At 46.7% G+C, this 18265-nt stretch overlaps 1 protein-coding gene across 2 annotated transcripts; it reads right to left on the reverse strand.

Annotated features, from left to right (window-relative positions):
* Positions 1–1862: 1862 nt before the first annotated feature.
* Positions 1863–5816, reverse strand: IL5 (interleukin 5). 2 transcript variants are annotated; one of them, NM_001007084.2, is made up of 4 exons: positions 5595–5744; positions 5322–5354; positions 3500–3634; positions 1863–3174 (listed from the first exon to the last, which is right to left on the reverse strand). In NM_001007084.2, the coding sequence occupies exons 1-4, from the start codon at positions 5742–5744 to the stop codon at positions 3082–3084; spliced, it is 411 nt and encodes a 136-aa protein (NP_001007085.2). In that variant the 3' UTR covers positions 1863–3081. The 2 variants fall into 2 exon arrangements, with proteins under 2 accessions (NP_001007085.2, XP_015149524.1); XM_015294038.2 differs by having other exon boundaries at positions 1887–3174; positions 5625–5816.
* Between the last annotated feature and the right edge of the window lie 12449 nt (positions 5817–18265).

Here is an 18265-nt window from a genome sequence, read left to right on the forward strand (position 1 = left end):
CGACCGGCCACCACCCATGGGTTTCTGCTCTGCCTGCTCCATTGCCCTTGCTTGGAAGATTTTGCATCTCAGCTTCTCTTGGCAAGGATTTGTCTGGATGCTCTGTGGGAAGAGAGCACACAGCAGAGCTGTGCTTTGTCAGCTGTATTCTGTAAGCCCTGGCTGTGCACTGGGAAGGTCTGAGAGAGACCTCCATCCAATAACACGGCTTTTAACATCCTGATTTCATAGACAACTGCCTCATTTGCAGGAGAAATAATCATGGGAATAATAATAACATGAAGAGATATACAACTGCTCTCTGGAAATGAGTAATATATCATTACTAGAGTCTGTTAAAATATAATAATTACTTTAACTTGCCTTTTAATAAATAAAACAGCATTTATTTATTTAGTGCTAGAAGAAGTGAGTGGTTTGGAGGTACTTTAGAAGTAGTTATTTAAAGCACAGATGGAACCATTTACATCTGATGCAGGTGGGTGGGGAGGAGGCAGGTGGGCGAGGGGATGTGTTGGGGCAGCACAGCTGCAGTCTGCTTTCTGGGTGAAGCTGAGAGCTATTTTAAATCGAAAAGTCCTCTATTTGGTGATCCTGAAGTCATCCTGTTGGGCTCATTTAACTGCAGGAGGGTGGATTAATTTCTGTTGTAAGCAGTTCTGTCGCAGCTATCTCACTTCTCCTTCAGTGCTCGGTTATTCTTAGTTGTCTTCTCATGGTGTTTTCCATGACTTCATAAAACAGGAGACTGCTGAGGCCTTTTCTTCACCTCTTGAGCCCTTCTGAAGTGCACACACTACTCTCAGTGACATCTGACCTGGGATTTTGGCAGTAAGTATCTATGTGTGTATGCTGAGCTCTTGTTGTGTTGAGATGGTATCAGTAGGCTCATGCTTGTTATGCTAAAATACATGTGTTCCCAAGGCACGTCCCTGTATTGCTCGGTTTGGGGCTGACAGCCCCCCCTCCTGGCATGGCATCAATGGGGTGAGGGATATCAGGGTGAAAATAAGGGCTGGCTGTGGGTGTGGATGAGCACTGCCTATTCTGTGCTGGAATAGCACCAGGTGCAGTGAGAGCCCTGGATGTGATGGGGGCAAGAGGTGATGGATTCACGTTGTGCTCTGGGAGGTTCGGGTTGGACATTAGGACAAAATTCTACTCTGAAAGGGCGGTCAGCACTGACACAGCTGCCCAAGAGTGGGAAGTCACCATCCCCGAGGTGCCCATGAGCTATGGAGATGTGGCACTGGGGGATGTGATCAGTGAGCACGGTGGGGCGGGCTGAGGTTGGGCTTGGGAATCTGAGAGGTCTTTCCCAACCCCAATGGCTCTGTGATGCAGTGAGAATTAAGAAAGAAAACAGTACGGAAAAGAATAAGGATGCGTTTGTCAGCTCCATCCCACGGCCCTGGGGCTGCAGCACCGCGGCTCGCCGGGAGGAGCGCGGGGCCGCCCGCTGTCCTTTGTCGCTGCTGCCATCTGCTGCCCGCGGAGCGACCACAGCCGGGGCCGGCGTTGGGAGCCGATAACCACCGCCCGGCGGTATTGGAGGTATTTTAGAGCACACAGCGCCCGCTGGGGGCCGCGGTCACTCCGCTGTGCAGCCGGGAATCGGGAACCGCTTCGGTTGGGAAGGTCCAATTGTCGCCCATCCCACCGTGCGCACTGAGCCGGGTCCTTCAGGGCCGCATCTCCGGCTCGTGAACTCCGGGCTCTGCTTGGTTGGCAAGGATTGTGCGCTTGTTAGATTTACCTGAGTATGGCAGCAGCTCAGAGGGGACTCTGTGTGTGTGTGTTTGTGGGGTGGGGAGGGGGGAAAATAGAAGGGAGGAAAAAAAAAAAAAAAGAGGCAGAGATGCATTTACACCCTTTATGAAAAGTAACAAAAATACAAAATAAATATTTTCTCCAAAATACGTATATCTAAGAAGTACGATATAACTTAGTTGACACCATACATATACACTCAGAGCGATCAAAGCATTCCCGTTGTCACTGCTAGCGTCACAAAACAGGTGCCATCTCACAGAGGCACATATCTGTGTCATTTAACCTTCAGTAGCCCCACCTCCCCCGATCCACAAAAGCTGCAGGTGAAGGAGAACACCAGGCTGCATTTCTCAGTGCTTAAGAAAGGTTGTGACCAGGCTGCAAAGCATCAGCACGGCGTTCTCCTACTGCTTGCCAGTGGGAGATGTAGGTATATGCATAGCAATGCTTGTGCAGGGCATGAAAGGCAGGGCGTTACGTGAAGGTGCATTTGTAGGTCACCCTCATCTGCCTCCAAAGCAGTGGCAAAGCCAGTTCTGAACTAGGAAACTTTTGCTGGTATAATTACACTAATTAATCCTCTTAATTACTGACCCGTTATAACACTGAGATTTTTCCCAGTATAGCCAATACCGATTCCCTGAGGAAGATTAACTATTCTGCGACATTGGTTGTGTATTGGTCTATATGTGGGTTCTTGCTCTTCTAAACATGCTATCAAGAATAATGCCCATCTTAGACCCTGCTGTGCTGAGGTTATGTGATACCAGCAAACATTTCCAGCAGAAACTTGGCCTTAAACCTGAAAACGTGGCTCCTGTGGTTAGAATGTGTGCTGTAGTAGTAGTAGTAGAATGTAGTCCCCTCCTGAGACTGGGGGACCTGCTCTTCCAGAAAGGCAAAGGAAGCACCCATCCCACATCCCAGCGCACTGCTTGGCACTCGTGGCCCAGCAGTGGCCAAGAAAGGGGTGAGATACAAACACCCGTCTGTATCCACCCTTCTGCGGGTGTTCTGAAGTCAACGTGAGCTCTGCATGTGGAACCGGAAGGGTTTGGGATTAGCCAATATTTCCATCGTACCCTGCGCTGTTTGCTTCATCAGCGAGCATCTGCAATTTCATCTACAAATATGAGTGGCTTTTTGGCATCGGTACTTTCTGAGATCCCATTCTGAATGTGAGCCAGCACTGCACTGCTGGATGGAAGAGGTAACCTTTGCAATCTGAACACAAAGAAGGAGCACGTTTAAAACAAACACGTGTTCTGCTGCTTGTTTAAGCTTACGGTGACTCCGGGAAGTTGCAATTTACACTCTTGCATCTCTTGATAATTTTCGGATGAACGTTCTCAGTTTTTCTATGAATTTCTTTACATTCTTCCTTTCTGTGTCACATTCTCCCTGCAAAGTTAACGAAGAAAATGAAATTACTCAGTGTTGAACCGTCATGTTTCTTTTTCACCCTGAAATCATTTTATGGATGACAACATTTTCCTTAAGCTTTAAATAAGCCGACTGTGGCTGCGAATCCTCATTTGAGAGGTTACAACATCAGAAGCGCAGAGCCAGGAGAGTAACGCGAGGATTTCTTCTTCCATGTACTGAACAAATCCACTCCAAAGGTGAATCCCTATTCTGTAGCCACACGGGCACAGCTATGAACCACGGACTGTGTTTTACAGAGCTCTGCTGCACAAGCTCTGATAGACAAGGAATGGATCCCTACCTCTCCTGTCAGTTGTGCTGTGAGGGATGGCCTCAGTTTGTCAAAACTCTGGAAGAAAGTGCCGAATCTCCTCATCTCGGGATTATTTTTCAACAGTGCCGTTCCTTCAAACAATGTTTTGATGCAATTTTCATCCTAGGATGGAAGCAATACCACAACTGAGAAACAGGAATTCCTAACTATAAACTGCAATTAGTTTGCGAAAACATGGAATTTCATTGCCATCCAGCTGGCTGGGAGACAAACACATGGTATTCCTGACTTCCAGACTCTTGCTTGCAAATGGCTTTAGGCGGGCGCATGCGACTGATGCTGATTTTTCTTTGCTCCATGGCAGCGTTTTGCAGTGCCTGGATGGAGCACAGGATCAGTGCGTAGCACAGCCTCTGCTCTTATTGCAGCCTGAAGAGCAGTTTGAGCTCTTACATCTGCTCCTCCAGCTGATAATTCTGGCTGATGCTTTCTGTTTGCGTGCTGCTGGCCCCGGGAGCTGCGACTTTGGAACATGAGAGAAAGAGGCGATAGGAATTCAGAGTCCTCCCAGCTTTAACCCCGTCGTATCTTTGTGCCCAGAGGACAGTGAGTGTGGTGCTGCAGAACTGCCTTCCCTGGGAGCTGATCCTGCAGGCGGGGAGGTGCTGGGGAACGAGCGGAGCACGGAGAGGTGATGGCTGCACTGTCTGGCATGGAGACACCAATGAAACATGCAGGGGAGGAAAGGAGGAGAAGGCGCTGCTGTCAGAAGCAGAAACAGAGGGAAGTGTAACAGGAGGAGAAGGTGAGGAAAATGAAGCAAAAATCATTGCTGGGTGGGAAAACCGCCCCCCTGAGGTGTGGTCTCATTGCTGTGCACTCCTGGATGCTCTGTGGCCCTGAGGACCATTTCGTTGTGCTCTCAGTGGGGAAGCTGCGTGCTTTGGTCGTGCAGCAGAACAAGGAGAAGCGATGGAGCTGGGAGCTTTGCATCTGACTTACAAGGTAATGGCTCGAGTTTGCCAGTAAAAATAAATGAAAGATGAGTTCTGTAGCTGGCTGACATCAGGAATGTGAATTATTCTGCTCTCATAGTAAGTCAATTGCTCGGGTTGTATTGTCACAAATACTCATCTGGCTGTGATATAACCTGAAGAGCTCCCTGCTGGAGTGTGATTTCCCATTAGAACCACAGTTCCAGCCATAGAATGAAGGTCTTTAGCCGTGTCGGCTTGCAGGGAAAGTTGCCAGAGAGGGAATGTGGATCTTTCTGAGCTGCTGAGGAATTTCTGGAGATGCAAAAGGAGCCAGAAAGTGCGTGGAGAGAGATTTGGTCCTCTGTTCTTACAGACCTCTTTCACAGTACTCATCAGTGAGTGATTCGCTCTCAGAGCAGAAAGCACTGCTCAGACGCGATGCAATAATGCAGCTCTGCCTTAATACAGCCCTGCGATCCCTTCACTGACAGCAAAAGCAGAAAAAGACATTTCTAAAAGCAAGCAGAGTGCTCATGCAGGCAGCAAGAAGGACAAGCCAGCGATACAAGCGAGTTCATTCTTCATCCCTTCCTACCACCCTTCGTTTCGGGAGTTAAAGCAGAACGTCGCTCTGTGTGTCCTGCAGAGGTTGTGTAAAACCACAGAAGGAGAACAGTTACTGCATTGCTGTCCTTGGCTACTTTGGCATCACAGCGTGTTTTTTCCTTGACTCAAACTTGATTATTTGAGATAAATTCTTGATAACATTTAATAACATATAATAGCTTAATTTTCAAACTATTTGTTGTTATATATAGGTGGAGTAGTTTAGGAGATCATTCAGAAAACTTTTAAGGTAAAGTTCCACTTACATCTGCAGAAACTGGAGTTTCAATCCTCAGATTCTGAAAAAAAAAAAGCAGTATTAATTAAGCATTTCAAATATCATCATCATTAACACTAACAAAAATAAGGCATGGCATAAAATGATTGCTTGGCTCTCAATAAAAGCTAGACATTCAGAGAACTATATGTGTCTGTATGTGTGTGTGTGTGTGTATATACGTGTGTGTGTGTGTGTGTGTGTGTGTGTGTGTGTATATATATATACAGGATATATATATACACACACCAACACATCCAACCATTGAACAGAAGTAGAAAATGGAACTTACCAGCATGTCCACTGACTGATAGATTTGCTGTAGCCACGTCTGTAGCTCAGCCAGGTTGCTCCGCAGAGGAGTGGCAGAGATGCCCACGGTGAGAAGCAAAAGGTACAGATGGGTCCTCATGGTCCTGATGTGCTCAGAGAAGCCGTGGGTGCCTCTGGAGCCGTCTACCATAGCATGGCCCCTCGACGGGGAAATAAATAGTTTGGGCTGATGTTAGAAAAAAAAAAAAAAAAGGCCATTTGTTGAGACCTTCTGGAAATTCTGTGATTAATTTTTGGGTATACTCCTTACCAAGTCAGCATTTCCATATAAGTAGGTAATAAGGAGGCAGGGATGTGGCCTCTTTCTACTAGAATCAGCTACGCATGGGATGACCCAATGCGTGGCCAGCCAGCTTTTATCCTCACTACGCTTCTCTAGAAATGGGAGCCTGATAACTGCATGTGATCATCTGATAGGCAATGAGAAAGATGAAGTCTCAGAGTAAAAATAACTGCGGAGAATATGCGGACTAATGCCTGGAAAGGAAACCAAGTTCGTGTAATACTTCTGATAACGTTTTATCAAATCTCAGATATTCCTTTAGAATTGAGTAGCTTGCATCAGATGGTGGTGATGGTGCGTGGAGCAAGAAATGTGCAGATGTGGCACTTGAGGGCACGGCCCGATGTCACGGTGGGGCTGGGTTGGGGTTGGACTTCTCTAGCACTTCTCCAAGTCTTCTCCAACCTTAATGGTTCTATGGTTTTATGTGCAAGGGTGGTCATGTTGGGTGGGCACTGGGAGCTCCACATCAGTAGCAGGCTGTGGTGGGCTGGGGTGAGGCTATATTGGTAGCCCCCGGAGCCAGCACCTAGGTGGCAGCAGGGACAGGGATGTGCTCGGTGTGCCGGGGTCACATCCAAGTGTTTGCTGGCTTGAAAGTATTGCATTTCTCTGCCTAAGACCACTATGGCCAATGAGCAAGCCCAGTGACCTTGTTCTGTTCTACATGCACCTGAGCTCAGACCTGACACAGCTCCTGTCCCTGCTGTGCTCTGACTGCTCAGAGGAAGTGGTGGTGAACCTCAGGGCCCCGATACATCTCTTTCTATTTAGCATCACCTGTAATTCTTGGGCATTGGGAATGATCATCCTGATTTTAAAACTTACAAGCTGTGTTGACAGCAATCAGCTTGCAGCTTAGTCTGAGATACGCTGCACAACCACGGCTGACTGTTGACTTCCCCTACTCAAAGTATTGAGATATCAAGGCAATTACTCATAATTGCTGTGGCATTGGGCTCAGGGCCATAGGGCTGGGCTGCTAGCCCTGCTGCTGCTCATAGGGCTTGCATTGTGGCTGCTGCTACCCAGGCAGCAGAGACATACACCTGCTGGAGTGTGTCCAGAGGAGGGCCACAAAAATGGTCCAAGGGATGGAATGCCTCTCCTACGAGGACAGGCTGAGAGCTGGGGCTGTGCAGATGGAGAAGAGGAGCCTGTGACCTGAGAGCAGCCTGCTAGTATCCAAAGGGAAGCAACAGGAAAGAAGGGAACAGACTCTTTAGCAGGGTCTATGGTGACAGAACAAGGGGAAATGGTTTCAAGCTTAAAAGAGGATAAACTTTAGTTGGCTATAAGGAAAAAGTCTTACGCAGTGACGGTGGTGAGGCACCAGAAGAGGTTGCCTAGAGATGTGATGGATATCCCATTCCTGAAGACTTTCAAGGTGAGGCTAGATCGGGCCCTGGGCAACCTCATCGAGCTGTGCAAGTCCCTGTTTGTTGTGGCAAAGTTGGACTGGGTGGCCTTTAAAGGTCCCTTCCAACTCTAAGGACCTGATGTTTCTATGGCAGGGTTAGCTCCCAGAGGAATGTGATTTATACTTCACTTTCTCATGACCATCACATGTTTTTGTTACATTCTCCAAGACAGTAAGACTTTTCAATGCAGAGGGAAGGCACCACAAACACTAACAAAATGGGTAGGAATAGAAATAAGCAAAGAAAATGTTTCTGAAGAAGTTTTGTAGGCAGCAGAAAAAGGCGTAACACTCACACCTAAACTTTTGGGTTGGTCTAAAGGAGCTCCTTTGAATTTGGAATGATCAGGACTATGGAAGTGAATAGAGAATAATTTGGGTGCTGTGTTGTCAGGAAAGGTGGCTGCTGGGCACAAGGGCCATGTGCTGTTGTGTGCTGCTCTCACCATAGGCTCTGTGTGCTGGCACTGTTAGCTGCGAGCTATTTGCAAGCTACCTTTTGCTTGTTCATCTAGATAAGCACAGAGATGCAATGCTCAGATAAGCACTCTTGGTTGATGTGAGAAGTAACGCAGCATGGATGTGGTGAGCAGCTTGTGCCTCTCCATCCCACCAGGCCCAAGAAAATGGAAATCTCTGAAAAGCCGGGCAGGCTCCGGCTCCTTTCCTCCATCATCTTTCCAATGAGGATGGTGACAGCTGCTCAGTGCCATGCGCAGGGGCTGGGGCTGACAGAGACGTGGCAGAGCTGGCTGAAGCCCCACAGAGGTGATGCCTGGGGTGTCCCCTTGCCCCCCGCATTGTGGGCATGGGGCAGCCCCTGGGATGGATGAGCAGTGAGAGCACTGGGGATGTTTTGCTGGATAATGAGACGTGGGAGGCTAAGAGGAGCCTTAGGGCAGGGTGATGGCATTTGTAAGAAGCTGTGCTGGGTCCTTACCCACCTTATCAGGAAGAGCAAGCAAGATGTGTGAGGAGATCACAGGGCTTCAGAGATCTTATCTTTTTTTTTTCAAATCCATATTCATAACAGGGCAACCTTTGGGTTATGTAACCTCATGCATGGAAACTGCGTATTATCAGCACACTTCCTCAGTGAGTGCTGTGTCAATGCATTTTCTCTGTGCCCCGGGTGGCTCTCAGCACCCCACCACCAGCTCAGAATTCAGACCCAGCTGAGCTGAGAAATTTTGTAAGAACTGCAATTGGTCCAAATAACACGAGATAAATCCTTGTCTTGGGAATAATATATTTCTGTAGCATTCTGTGGGAGTGACAGCTTTCTGGAAATGCCTTGCACGTTGTCCAAGCAGCTTTTGAGAACAGCTCCAACTGTGCCAGGAAGGGGACCGGGGCCAGGGATGTAGGGGTGTGGTGTGTTATGGGTGCCCTGCAGAGCTGCTGTACAGCTGGCACTTAGGGTTTTGCCAAATACATTGCAAGAGAGTGAAGGATGGAACCAAATGGACTAACAAAGGATTTCACTTTCCCTTTTTAGATGTGGAATCACCAAAGTTAGACAAGACCTCTCAGATCCCCAAGTCCAACCCCAGCCCACCCCCCCATACCCGCTGACCGCGTCCCCCAGAGCCACAGCATCATGTTCTGGAGCACCTCCTCCACTCCCCGGGCATCCCTGTGCCACTGCTCTGTTGGAGGAGAAATGTTTCCTAATTTTTCCACACCGAGAGATGCATAGCAAGGAGAGCCAGGTTTTGCCAGTCCCTGGAGTGGTATGAGAGACATCGCTCTGGAGGAAAAGAGAAAACCTTGGCTGGATGGATAACCCAACCCTATTTTGCTTATTTGTGGCCCACTGTTACTTCTTGTGAGAGACAAAGTAGGGTCCCTGGGCTGGAGAGAGATCCGCACAGCACCAGGAGCAGACAAGAAGTGCAAGCAAAGAGGGATGCAGGGGATGGAAGATGACAGAGGAAGCGGCTGCTGCTCGGATCCCTGCCAAAGCTGATGAGATTGGCTGCTCTCTGTAGCGCGACCGCTATCAGACACAGCTCGAAGCAGAAAACTCTTTGGTGTCACAGGAAATGTGGGCAGAAGAAGAGTTAAGAAATAACTCAAACCACGGCCCCACAGCTCCCTGAAGTGACCTCACGGGGGAGCAGCAGCAAGACGGATCCTTTGGCTTTCCACGTTTCCTCCTGCAGCTTTAACGTCTCTCCTCGTTCCTAAAATCCTTCAGCTGCTTCTGCCAGCAAATGAATTTAGTGGGAATCCGGAAATCCGCGATGATAATTCTTACAGCTCAAACAGCTCCGATCCTTTGTCTCTGCTTCTTTATTCTCTGTTTTGCGATTTTTATCATCGAAGTAGCATGCTGGGTTTCAGCTCCCACACCGTAAATGACACTCTGCAGAAACAGTCTGGCTCTGCGTCCCCACCTCCAGCAAGAGCTCCCCGAGCCCAGGCTCTGCCAAGGTCACTTTTTGCATGTAGGCACCTTGAGGGTGGGCACATAGGGCCTCTACCAGTGTGGTGTCAAGGTGCTCCAGAATGGTGTAGATGTGACATGGTCAGTGGGCACGGTGGGGATGGGTTGGGGTTGGGCTTGGGGATCTTGGAGGTCTTTTCCAACCTGGGTGGTTCTGTGACTCTGTGTTTCCAGGAGAGCAAAATGAAAACAGATTTCCCTCTGGCTGCAAGAGAACAGTGAAAGAGCACTCTTCTGTTTATGAGCTGAGCTTTCACGTGGTTGCATGATAAATTGCTGCAATCAGAGCTCTTCTGCTGTAAAGCTGCCTTAACTCCACACATCCTTTAAGCAGTCAGCAGTATTTGTCTGTGCTTGATTCAGGAGTTCTGGCCTTGCATCAGTGAGTGACATCAGTCCCACCCATCGTGTTGCACCATGTATTCTTCGTGTTTTAACAGGCTTTGGAACGAATGTTGGAAGGTGAGCTTCAGGTGCCACCTGTAATAATGTTACAGTCACGCAGTAATGATTGATGGAAAGGTTTTGTTTTGTTTTGTTTTTTAAATAGGACTGTATGGTTTCTGCAAACACTGTGCTTGCTTCACTCATATTTTATCATTTTATGCAGAAAACTAGAGCAAATAGTAAAATATGAGGGGGAAAAAAACAGGGCTCTCCATCCTTGACTCAGTCGTAGCCATCGTGCATCGTTATAATTGCACATGCAAGCTGTTGTTTGAGTGCTTCATGACCTCTCCATGGATCGAGCTTCCCAGCTGCTGCATCTCCGGGATGCAGTCGCCTCCTCAGAAGCTGAGTCACCTCCCCGGTGCTGAGTCACCCAGCTCTGCTGCGGGCGGCACCTCCATGTGTCAGAATGCTTCGAAAGTGTTTGGCTCTCCTGCAGCTGCTACATCTGTCAGGGTGACTAACAGAGCAGACAAGTGACTTGTGGGGCAGGTCAGTGCTTCGTAAGTTTCCTCTGGTTTTGTGTCTCTTAGCTCCTGCTGAAGTTTATAATTCATCATTCCAATGCATTAGCCACCTTCACACTAGCAATAACAATGTCTGGTTTTATTCTGGTTTATCTCACCCCAAGATGGGAATCCCCTTGCTGTGCTCTCAGGACCTGTGGAGTCACCCTCAGTTCCCAGCCACCCTTCCGATCCTTTATGTGTCACTTACGGTGTATCTGTTACCATCTTCACAAAGGTCTGCTTGTTTCTTGAACTTACTGTCTCAGAACCATTCTGGTTGGAAAAGACCACTTGGATCCCCAACCCACCCCACCGTGCCCACTGCCCGCATCCCACACTGCCACATCCCCACGTTTGGGAGCACCTCCAGGATGGTGACTGCCCACACCCTGTGCAGACCTGTGCCTGTTCTGACCGCTCTCTGGAGAGGAGAGTTCTGATACCCAAGGATGGTTCTGTGACCATCCTGCAGGGACAGGGACTGATTGGCACTGATAAACTGCTTTGTTTCCCCGAGCCATCAGTTTTTCACCTTTCTGTCAAAAGCTTTTTCTTTTTAATATAAACTTTACAAAACAGAGGTGTGTTTGACTAGGGTTACTCGAGCTCTACTTGAACCTAAGAAAATGGAATACAATGGCTGGAGGGAGAAAACACTGCAGACAAGCTGGGAGGACGCTGCTGTGTTCCGGAATTGGTCAGTGGGCTGAGCTGCTCACTGCCCCCACGGGGTCACCTATTGGGTAAGAGTCACGCCCTCAGTTATCCCAAACACTCAGGAAACTTAAAAATCTCTGGAGTTGTTCCATGTTTCAACACAACTGCAGTTAGGCGTATTGTTCATCATCCTGGTTAACCTCACATACTTTGCAGACAGCACATTCATCACCTGCAAGCCAAAAGGATCTGTAGTCTGCTGCTTTAATAAAGGCACTATTCACTGACAGCCCCGAGAGCCCATCTGAGCATGGCTGGATGAACTGGGTGCTGTGCTGACTGTGAATCCATAATCACGACAGTTATTCTGTTATATGTGACCGGACTTGCAGCGCTGCATTGGGCATCATGCAGACTAAGCTCAGCCAAACACAACCCCTCATCCACCTGAGGAGAAGCTGGGAGGAGAGTTTTCTGCCCATCTCCTCTGTTCTTTTCATACAACAGCTTCAGTATCTGGAAGAATGTAATGTTTTTATTCAGGAAAAATAGTTCCACTCAGAGTTTCATCAATGGTTTTATTCCAATTATTATCACTCATAAAAACACAGCAGGATTAGTTTAAGTTCTTACTTTATTCATTATAACTTTGAACATCTGGGCTCCATACAAAATATAAAAGCTCTCTATAAATTAAATAAATACATTAATAGCTGCAGTAGGAAATTATAAATATCTGATGATCCTATGTAGAGCATCCACGCTCCGTCGCGCTGTCTCCCGGTGGAGCTGCTGTGCCGTACTCTGCCAGCCCTCCCTGTAGTGTTGGCACCTGGCAGCTCTCGTGCAGCCACTGGAAAAACCTCTTGTAGTGCCCCAGGGCACTCTGCAGGGGCTTCTCTATTGTTTTACAGCGCCGATTTCCCCTGGGTTCCTAGAATAACAGTGGTAGCAGGTAATAGTGATAATGAGATTAAGGAGGAGGAGGATGAAAAGAGCACAGTGGTGGTGGCTAACACTTGTTGTTCAGGAGAGACCTGAGAGGCCTAACCTTAATGAGAAGAAAAGAGACACAATGAATGAGCTGGTAGAAGACTAGTGAAAACCAGGAGTACTTCCTCCTGACTTACTTTGCTTACTGAGCTGAGGCTTAGGGCCCCTTCTTGTTTGTCTTCGGGCCAGTGGCCAGCCCAGGATTTACATGAGGGTATGCACTGTTTGGAAAGCTGTACGTTGCTTCCCAACTGCATGACCTTCATGTAAGCAGGTTTACACAACCATTGCTTAATGGCAGCCATAATACTCAACAGTGCAAGATTAGGAGTATTACAGAGGTAATGCCAAAATTTTGCCATTGACATTATTGGACCAAGATGTTCAGAGGTGTTTAATCTTGCATGGTTTGAAAACAGATGAGTAATCCCGTCACAGTGATTTCTAATTTTTACCCATGTAATCAGTGTCGATAGTAGTCAAGAAACTTACTGTATGCTCCCTGTGGAAAGCTGCTATTATGTAGCGTGCGTTACCCTCCATCAGAGAAATATACGTTCTCATCTGGCACTTCTTCAAGTAGCTGCTGGTATTCAGCTGTGCCATGGTTCTATTCAGGTGACTGCCAACACAGCTGCACTGAAAAAGCAATCAAACAACGGCAAAATTGCATTATGTCACAGGAGTTAAAGTTCATCTCACTAAATTCAATAATGAACTGCTTGGAAATAGAAACATCGGTTCCCTGCTCTATTTCTGTATGAGTAAGAAGGGGATGCTTTCCTGTACTTTCTGGGATTGGAAGGTAAAGAATCTAGAGGAAGAAACAAGCAGTCAAAAAAAAGCAGATCACTATAAAGGAAATACAAACCAATGCAGCAGCAAAAGTGGTAAACAGGAATAGAGGCTGTTTGGGTTATTTCAGCGAGATCAGAGCGAGTGGCCCGAGGAGATGAGATAAGATCTGCTAATTGCCTCTGAGCTGCATCCTCTGTGCAGGACAGAAGCATCACACCCATCTGTCTATCAGCTGCTGCTCTTCATCTTCTTTAAAACTGCAAACAGGCCATTTTTTTCCCTGAAATCAAGGCCTCCCAGCAGCAGACCGCCCGCTCTTGGTTACGCTTCATGAGGCTGTGGTCATTTACAGAGCCTGAGAAACCTGTAGGCCGTGGGATGAAACCACCGATCGGCACAGAGGGCTATGTGGGACAGCTTGTGCCTGCACGCTGCAGCCTTCAGAGATGAACTCTGCTGTGCTTTGCAATGCCCCGCTCCTCTGCCTGCCCACAGGTAAGAACATGGCAGCACGTCTGTATGAGCACTGTTCCCTGCCCCAAAGGGCAGCGGGTCCCACTCCGGGATCAGACATCAGTGTTGAGAACAACCTTGGTGCTGTTCTTTCAGAGGGCTCGTGAGACTGGCTTCAGCAGGACTGTGACAAAGGCTCAAAGGCCCAGGCCTCACATTTTGTTACTCCTCTGCATAACTTTCTGTACATGAGAAACCTCACTGAGCTGCTCATGGGAACACCACCAGCACACATAACCCAGTTTTGAGATGCTGGGTCTCTCACAGTGGTCTCTTCCTCCAGATCAGCTACAAACCATCCCTATTTTCCAAATGATTGCAGCAGCAGCAGCAGAACAAGAGAACTTTTAGAAGCCTTACCTGAAATCTCCCCCCAGGAACTTGAACAAAAACCTGAAGTCAAAATAAGAGAGAGAGGGAGAGAAAGAGCACAGTGTTAGAAGGCATTTCTAAGAGACTGCCATTCCGCTAAGCATCTCTATCTACCTATCTCCTTCATCGGGTTTTCTATTTCTGAACTTCCTTTGGGGACACAACAGCAGTGCCAGCTTCAGAGGGGAGGCTGACATGCGGCTGCTCCAGCAGCCCGGGTTTAGCAAATAAAACACAGGAGATGCACTGGAGCTGCTGCCAGCCCAGACACAATTTCCCTCCCCCCCATCAAGTAAACTGTAGACGATAAAGAAGAAAAGAGAATGACCCACCTCCTTGTTGGCCAGCTCCGCTAATTTCTTCAAGTTCTCTTGAAATTCCCTTATTGCACTGCCCATAGAGACAGAGAAGCAGCAACTCAAGAAGAAAAAGTAGAAAAACAGCATTTTTGCTTCCAGGAAAGCTACGTTTGATTTAAGCCTTTTTAATGCCATACGCTGCCTATATATACCCAAGAACACCTTGAATACTAAATTGAAAGGAAAATTTTCTTGTATAAGAAAAGGCACAAGAGCACTGTGAAAATTATTGTAGGCATTGTGGGATGCCTCCGTGGGGACAGGTTGGGGGTTTCCTTCCCTCTGACATCAAGAAGGGGAAATACCTTTGTAGATAAGAGATGCCGTTTTCTTACACTATATCAAAAGCTCATCACAGGAAATAGGAGTATTCCTTGTATAACACATACATTTATGTGGTTCTATTCTTCTTTTTGCATCCTGTAATCAGACTGATGGAGATCTGGAAACCTCAGTAGTTCTTACGTTCCACCCAGCAATGTAACCCCCTTTGTTCAATAGGGTTTTCTAAAATAAACCGCTGTTCTAGGTTTAGTACAAAATGATAGCAAATAGACATACACAGACCCTAAATCAACTTAACAAATTTGACTTCTTTAGTCTTCCTCCATCGCCCTTGCTGTTCATCAGCATATGGTGTAGAGGTGGGAAAAGCATGGGTTTAGCTATGAACAGCCAAATTGTAAAAGCTTGGTAGAAATAAGGGTAGTAATTAGCAGGCTTGGCATCAAGTAAAAACCTTGCTTGAATTTGAGACGTCCTGTAACGGTAGTGGAAAAACTTGATGTGTGAATAAATGGCTAAACACCAGTTCCATATGGCTGGCAAGTGTTTGTGAGAGGGTAAGAATCAGTCACAAAAAGGTTACAACTTTCCAGCAAAATCAAGCTAATCACTGAAAATGTGAGAAGAGTCATCTGCTTTTCCATAGCCATCTGCATGGGGGTCACAGACAAAGGAGACCTTCTGCATGTCAAGGAACTCATTGGTACCTGATCTTATGAACAAATCTATTTGTCTTGTTGAAAATACTGTTCAAATTATTGAAACTTTGTACAGAATTTTTGATCTTAAAATACATATTTTTCTCCCAAAATTCAACACGAAAAGTACAACTCTCTCAAATGGATCTTATGATTCAAACTGAAAATCTCCTTATTCAGAGTTCTATTAAAAACACGAGCACAGACATTGGCATGTCTACTACATCATGTACTATTAGTATATTTTGCTGTGTCTAAGAAAAATGTGACACAGCTCTTAGGTATGACCTGCAGAGGGACAAGACACACAGGGCTTGTGATAACTGCAGACTTTGGCCCATCATCACCACTGAAGTTGTTTGTATCATGGTATCAATGAGTCTTGTGGAAGAATGTGAAGAAAGAGTAGTGACATTACAGGGGGTATGTGGGAGTGGAGTGGAAAAAACGCATGAAGGCAACATAGGATAAGAGCCTCCCAGTAAGATTCAACTAACTGATGCAAAAAGCACCTAAAATCCACATGCAAGGTTCCATTTTCCAGCTGAGCACAAAGATATCATCAGAATGCCTGTGTGTGCCCTGTAGAGCAGAGTGAAATAAGAACTCGTGGCACATAGAAGGAACACAGACCAGATAAATGAAGACATCGTAGTGGCTAAGAAATTGTCAGTGAAGGATGGGCAGTAGAATGAAAAATACTTATAAAATGCTGTGAGATGGACAGTGAGTGAAGAGCAGCATCTGCAGCAACAGAGCTGACTGCAAAGGAATGAGGATGAACCACAACGATTTGGCAGCTCTCGGGTAGAGTGGGAGCTGCTGGTGGCTGTGGCACTCCTCCAGGCATGGCTGGGATCTGAGCTGTTTTCAGACCAGGAGATGGTAACAGCTATCTCCCTCAGTCTCTATGAAGTGGTGAATTCAGTTATGCACAAAACACAATTTAGACTGCTGAAAGCTGGCTGTAGATCAGGTTTGGAAATAAACATGTTAATGCCATACGAGTAAATGGTACCATCAGACAAAAGGTAACATTGGCTTTTACTGCTTCCCTTTCTTATAATCCCTCGCTATCTTGGAGCAGGTCCTTGACCAGGTACCTGCAAAGGAGCAGATGCTCTCCAATACCCTCACATGTGTGACTTCTGCTGTTGGCTTTGGCAATATTGCTCAAGCCTGTTGTGCCAGTATAACACGACAGTGGAGTGAATGCTGACCTCTTCATGTCTCAAGATCTGTAGCGGTCTGATCACATTTGTGAACCTTCTTTGCAACCAGGAAAAGCAGGATTATCACCAGATGGCAACCATAGATGAAGTCTGAATTGTTAGCCACAAAACCACCTTCTAGCTGCCAGTTCATGATAAGGCCCGGGCTAACTTCCTCATTGTTAATTTGCCATTCTTTTTAATTGCAGATGATGTTGGGATTGAATACAAAGGGCTGTTCCCAATGTTGGCATCAGTTGTCTAGCCATGAATTTGATCAGTGCAAGATTGCTGCCTTGTTTCCCTTCATGCAGTAAGCAGAGCAAAGTTACTCGTCCAATTCAGAGATGGCTGAAGTACAGCCAGCTAAATTCCCCAGGCTGGCAGCTGGCCTGGTTTACCCAAAGTCAGCCCTGGAAACAGAAAGAAAGCTGCAGAGAAGGGAGGAAAAGGCAGCGCTCTGGTTTTCTGTGTTCTGCCTGGACCTTCTTCTAACTGGGAGACAAATAGAGGCTGTTGAGCAGAGAGGAAGAATTGCTTCTTGCAGTGGGTATGGGAGATCAGCACTAAGGGGCCCTAGAAAAAATAAACTTGAGCACCGAGAGAGAGTTTTTACTCACCCACAATAACTTCAGATCTTTCTACAGCCCCCAGATCTGCCTCTAAATTCCAGTATTCCTTTCCAACCCCTTTGCAGACACATCACACAGACAAACACAAAACGTCTGTGGCTGAGTAACTTCTGGTCAAAGCAGTGCCCTGTGGCACTGACTGCGCCTACAGACACAACTGGATTCAGCGATACACAGCTCTTGACACACTGCATTATCCTTACAATGCTCCATTAGATGGGTTTTATGCACTTTGTGCATGTGATCATTATGAACAGCTTTATTTGGGAATATAAAATTGTGAGAGGTTTTTGCTCAGGTTCTTTTCCAGGGCAGGTTGGAATGCTGAAAGTATTTTAAAAACTACCCCAAGATGATCAGTGTCAGAAAATTAACAGTATTAAGAGTTCGTATTTCATGGGTACACAGAAAAACAATCTGGCAGTGGTTGAGAGGCCAACCAGGAGGAGCTGAAGGTTTATGTATTGCAGGGAAGTCGTTACCTTCCCTTTCCCTATTCCTTTTTCCAAGTAAGAAATGGATCACACATTTTAAAGTGATTTGAACTTTTACTTCCTCATCCCACTGAGCACCAATTGAAACAACAGCTCTCGCAGTGCAGAGACACAACATTTTGTACCAGTTTTGAACCACTGATTTTGCTTTTGAGAACCAGACTTACACCATACACCCCAGCACTACACAGCAGGTACCCTACTGACAGGCAGGGACCCACAGGCATCGTCTGCTTCCATTTTGGCTCTTCTTTCTTTAAAAGGAAATCATAAAAAAGAGGCTTAACGCTGTGACCCAAAGCAAACAAAGCGGGCCGGCTTAGTTGCAGATAACTGCGTGAATCCCCAACTGCTTTATTTTGCAGCCTCTCTTTGGTTGCATGTAAAGGTCAGTTCTGAGTGTTTTTCTAATTTTGGTGAAACTAAATTAGGAAAATGAGTTTTTCTTTGAATTCCTTTCCATATGGTACATATTAC

This window comes from Gallus gallus, chromosome 13, assembly GCF_016699485.2.
Source record: "Gallus gallus isolate bGalGal1 chromosome 13, bGalGal1.mat.broiler.GRCg7b, whole genome shotgun sequence".
In the NCBI taxonomy this organism is placed as follows: Eukaryota; Metazoa; Chordata; class Aves; order Galliformes; family Phasianidae; genus Gallus; species Gallus gallus.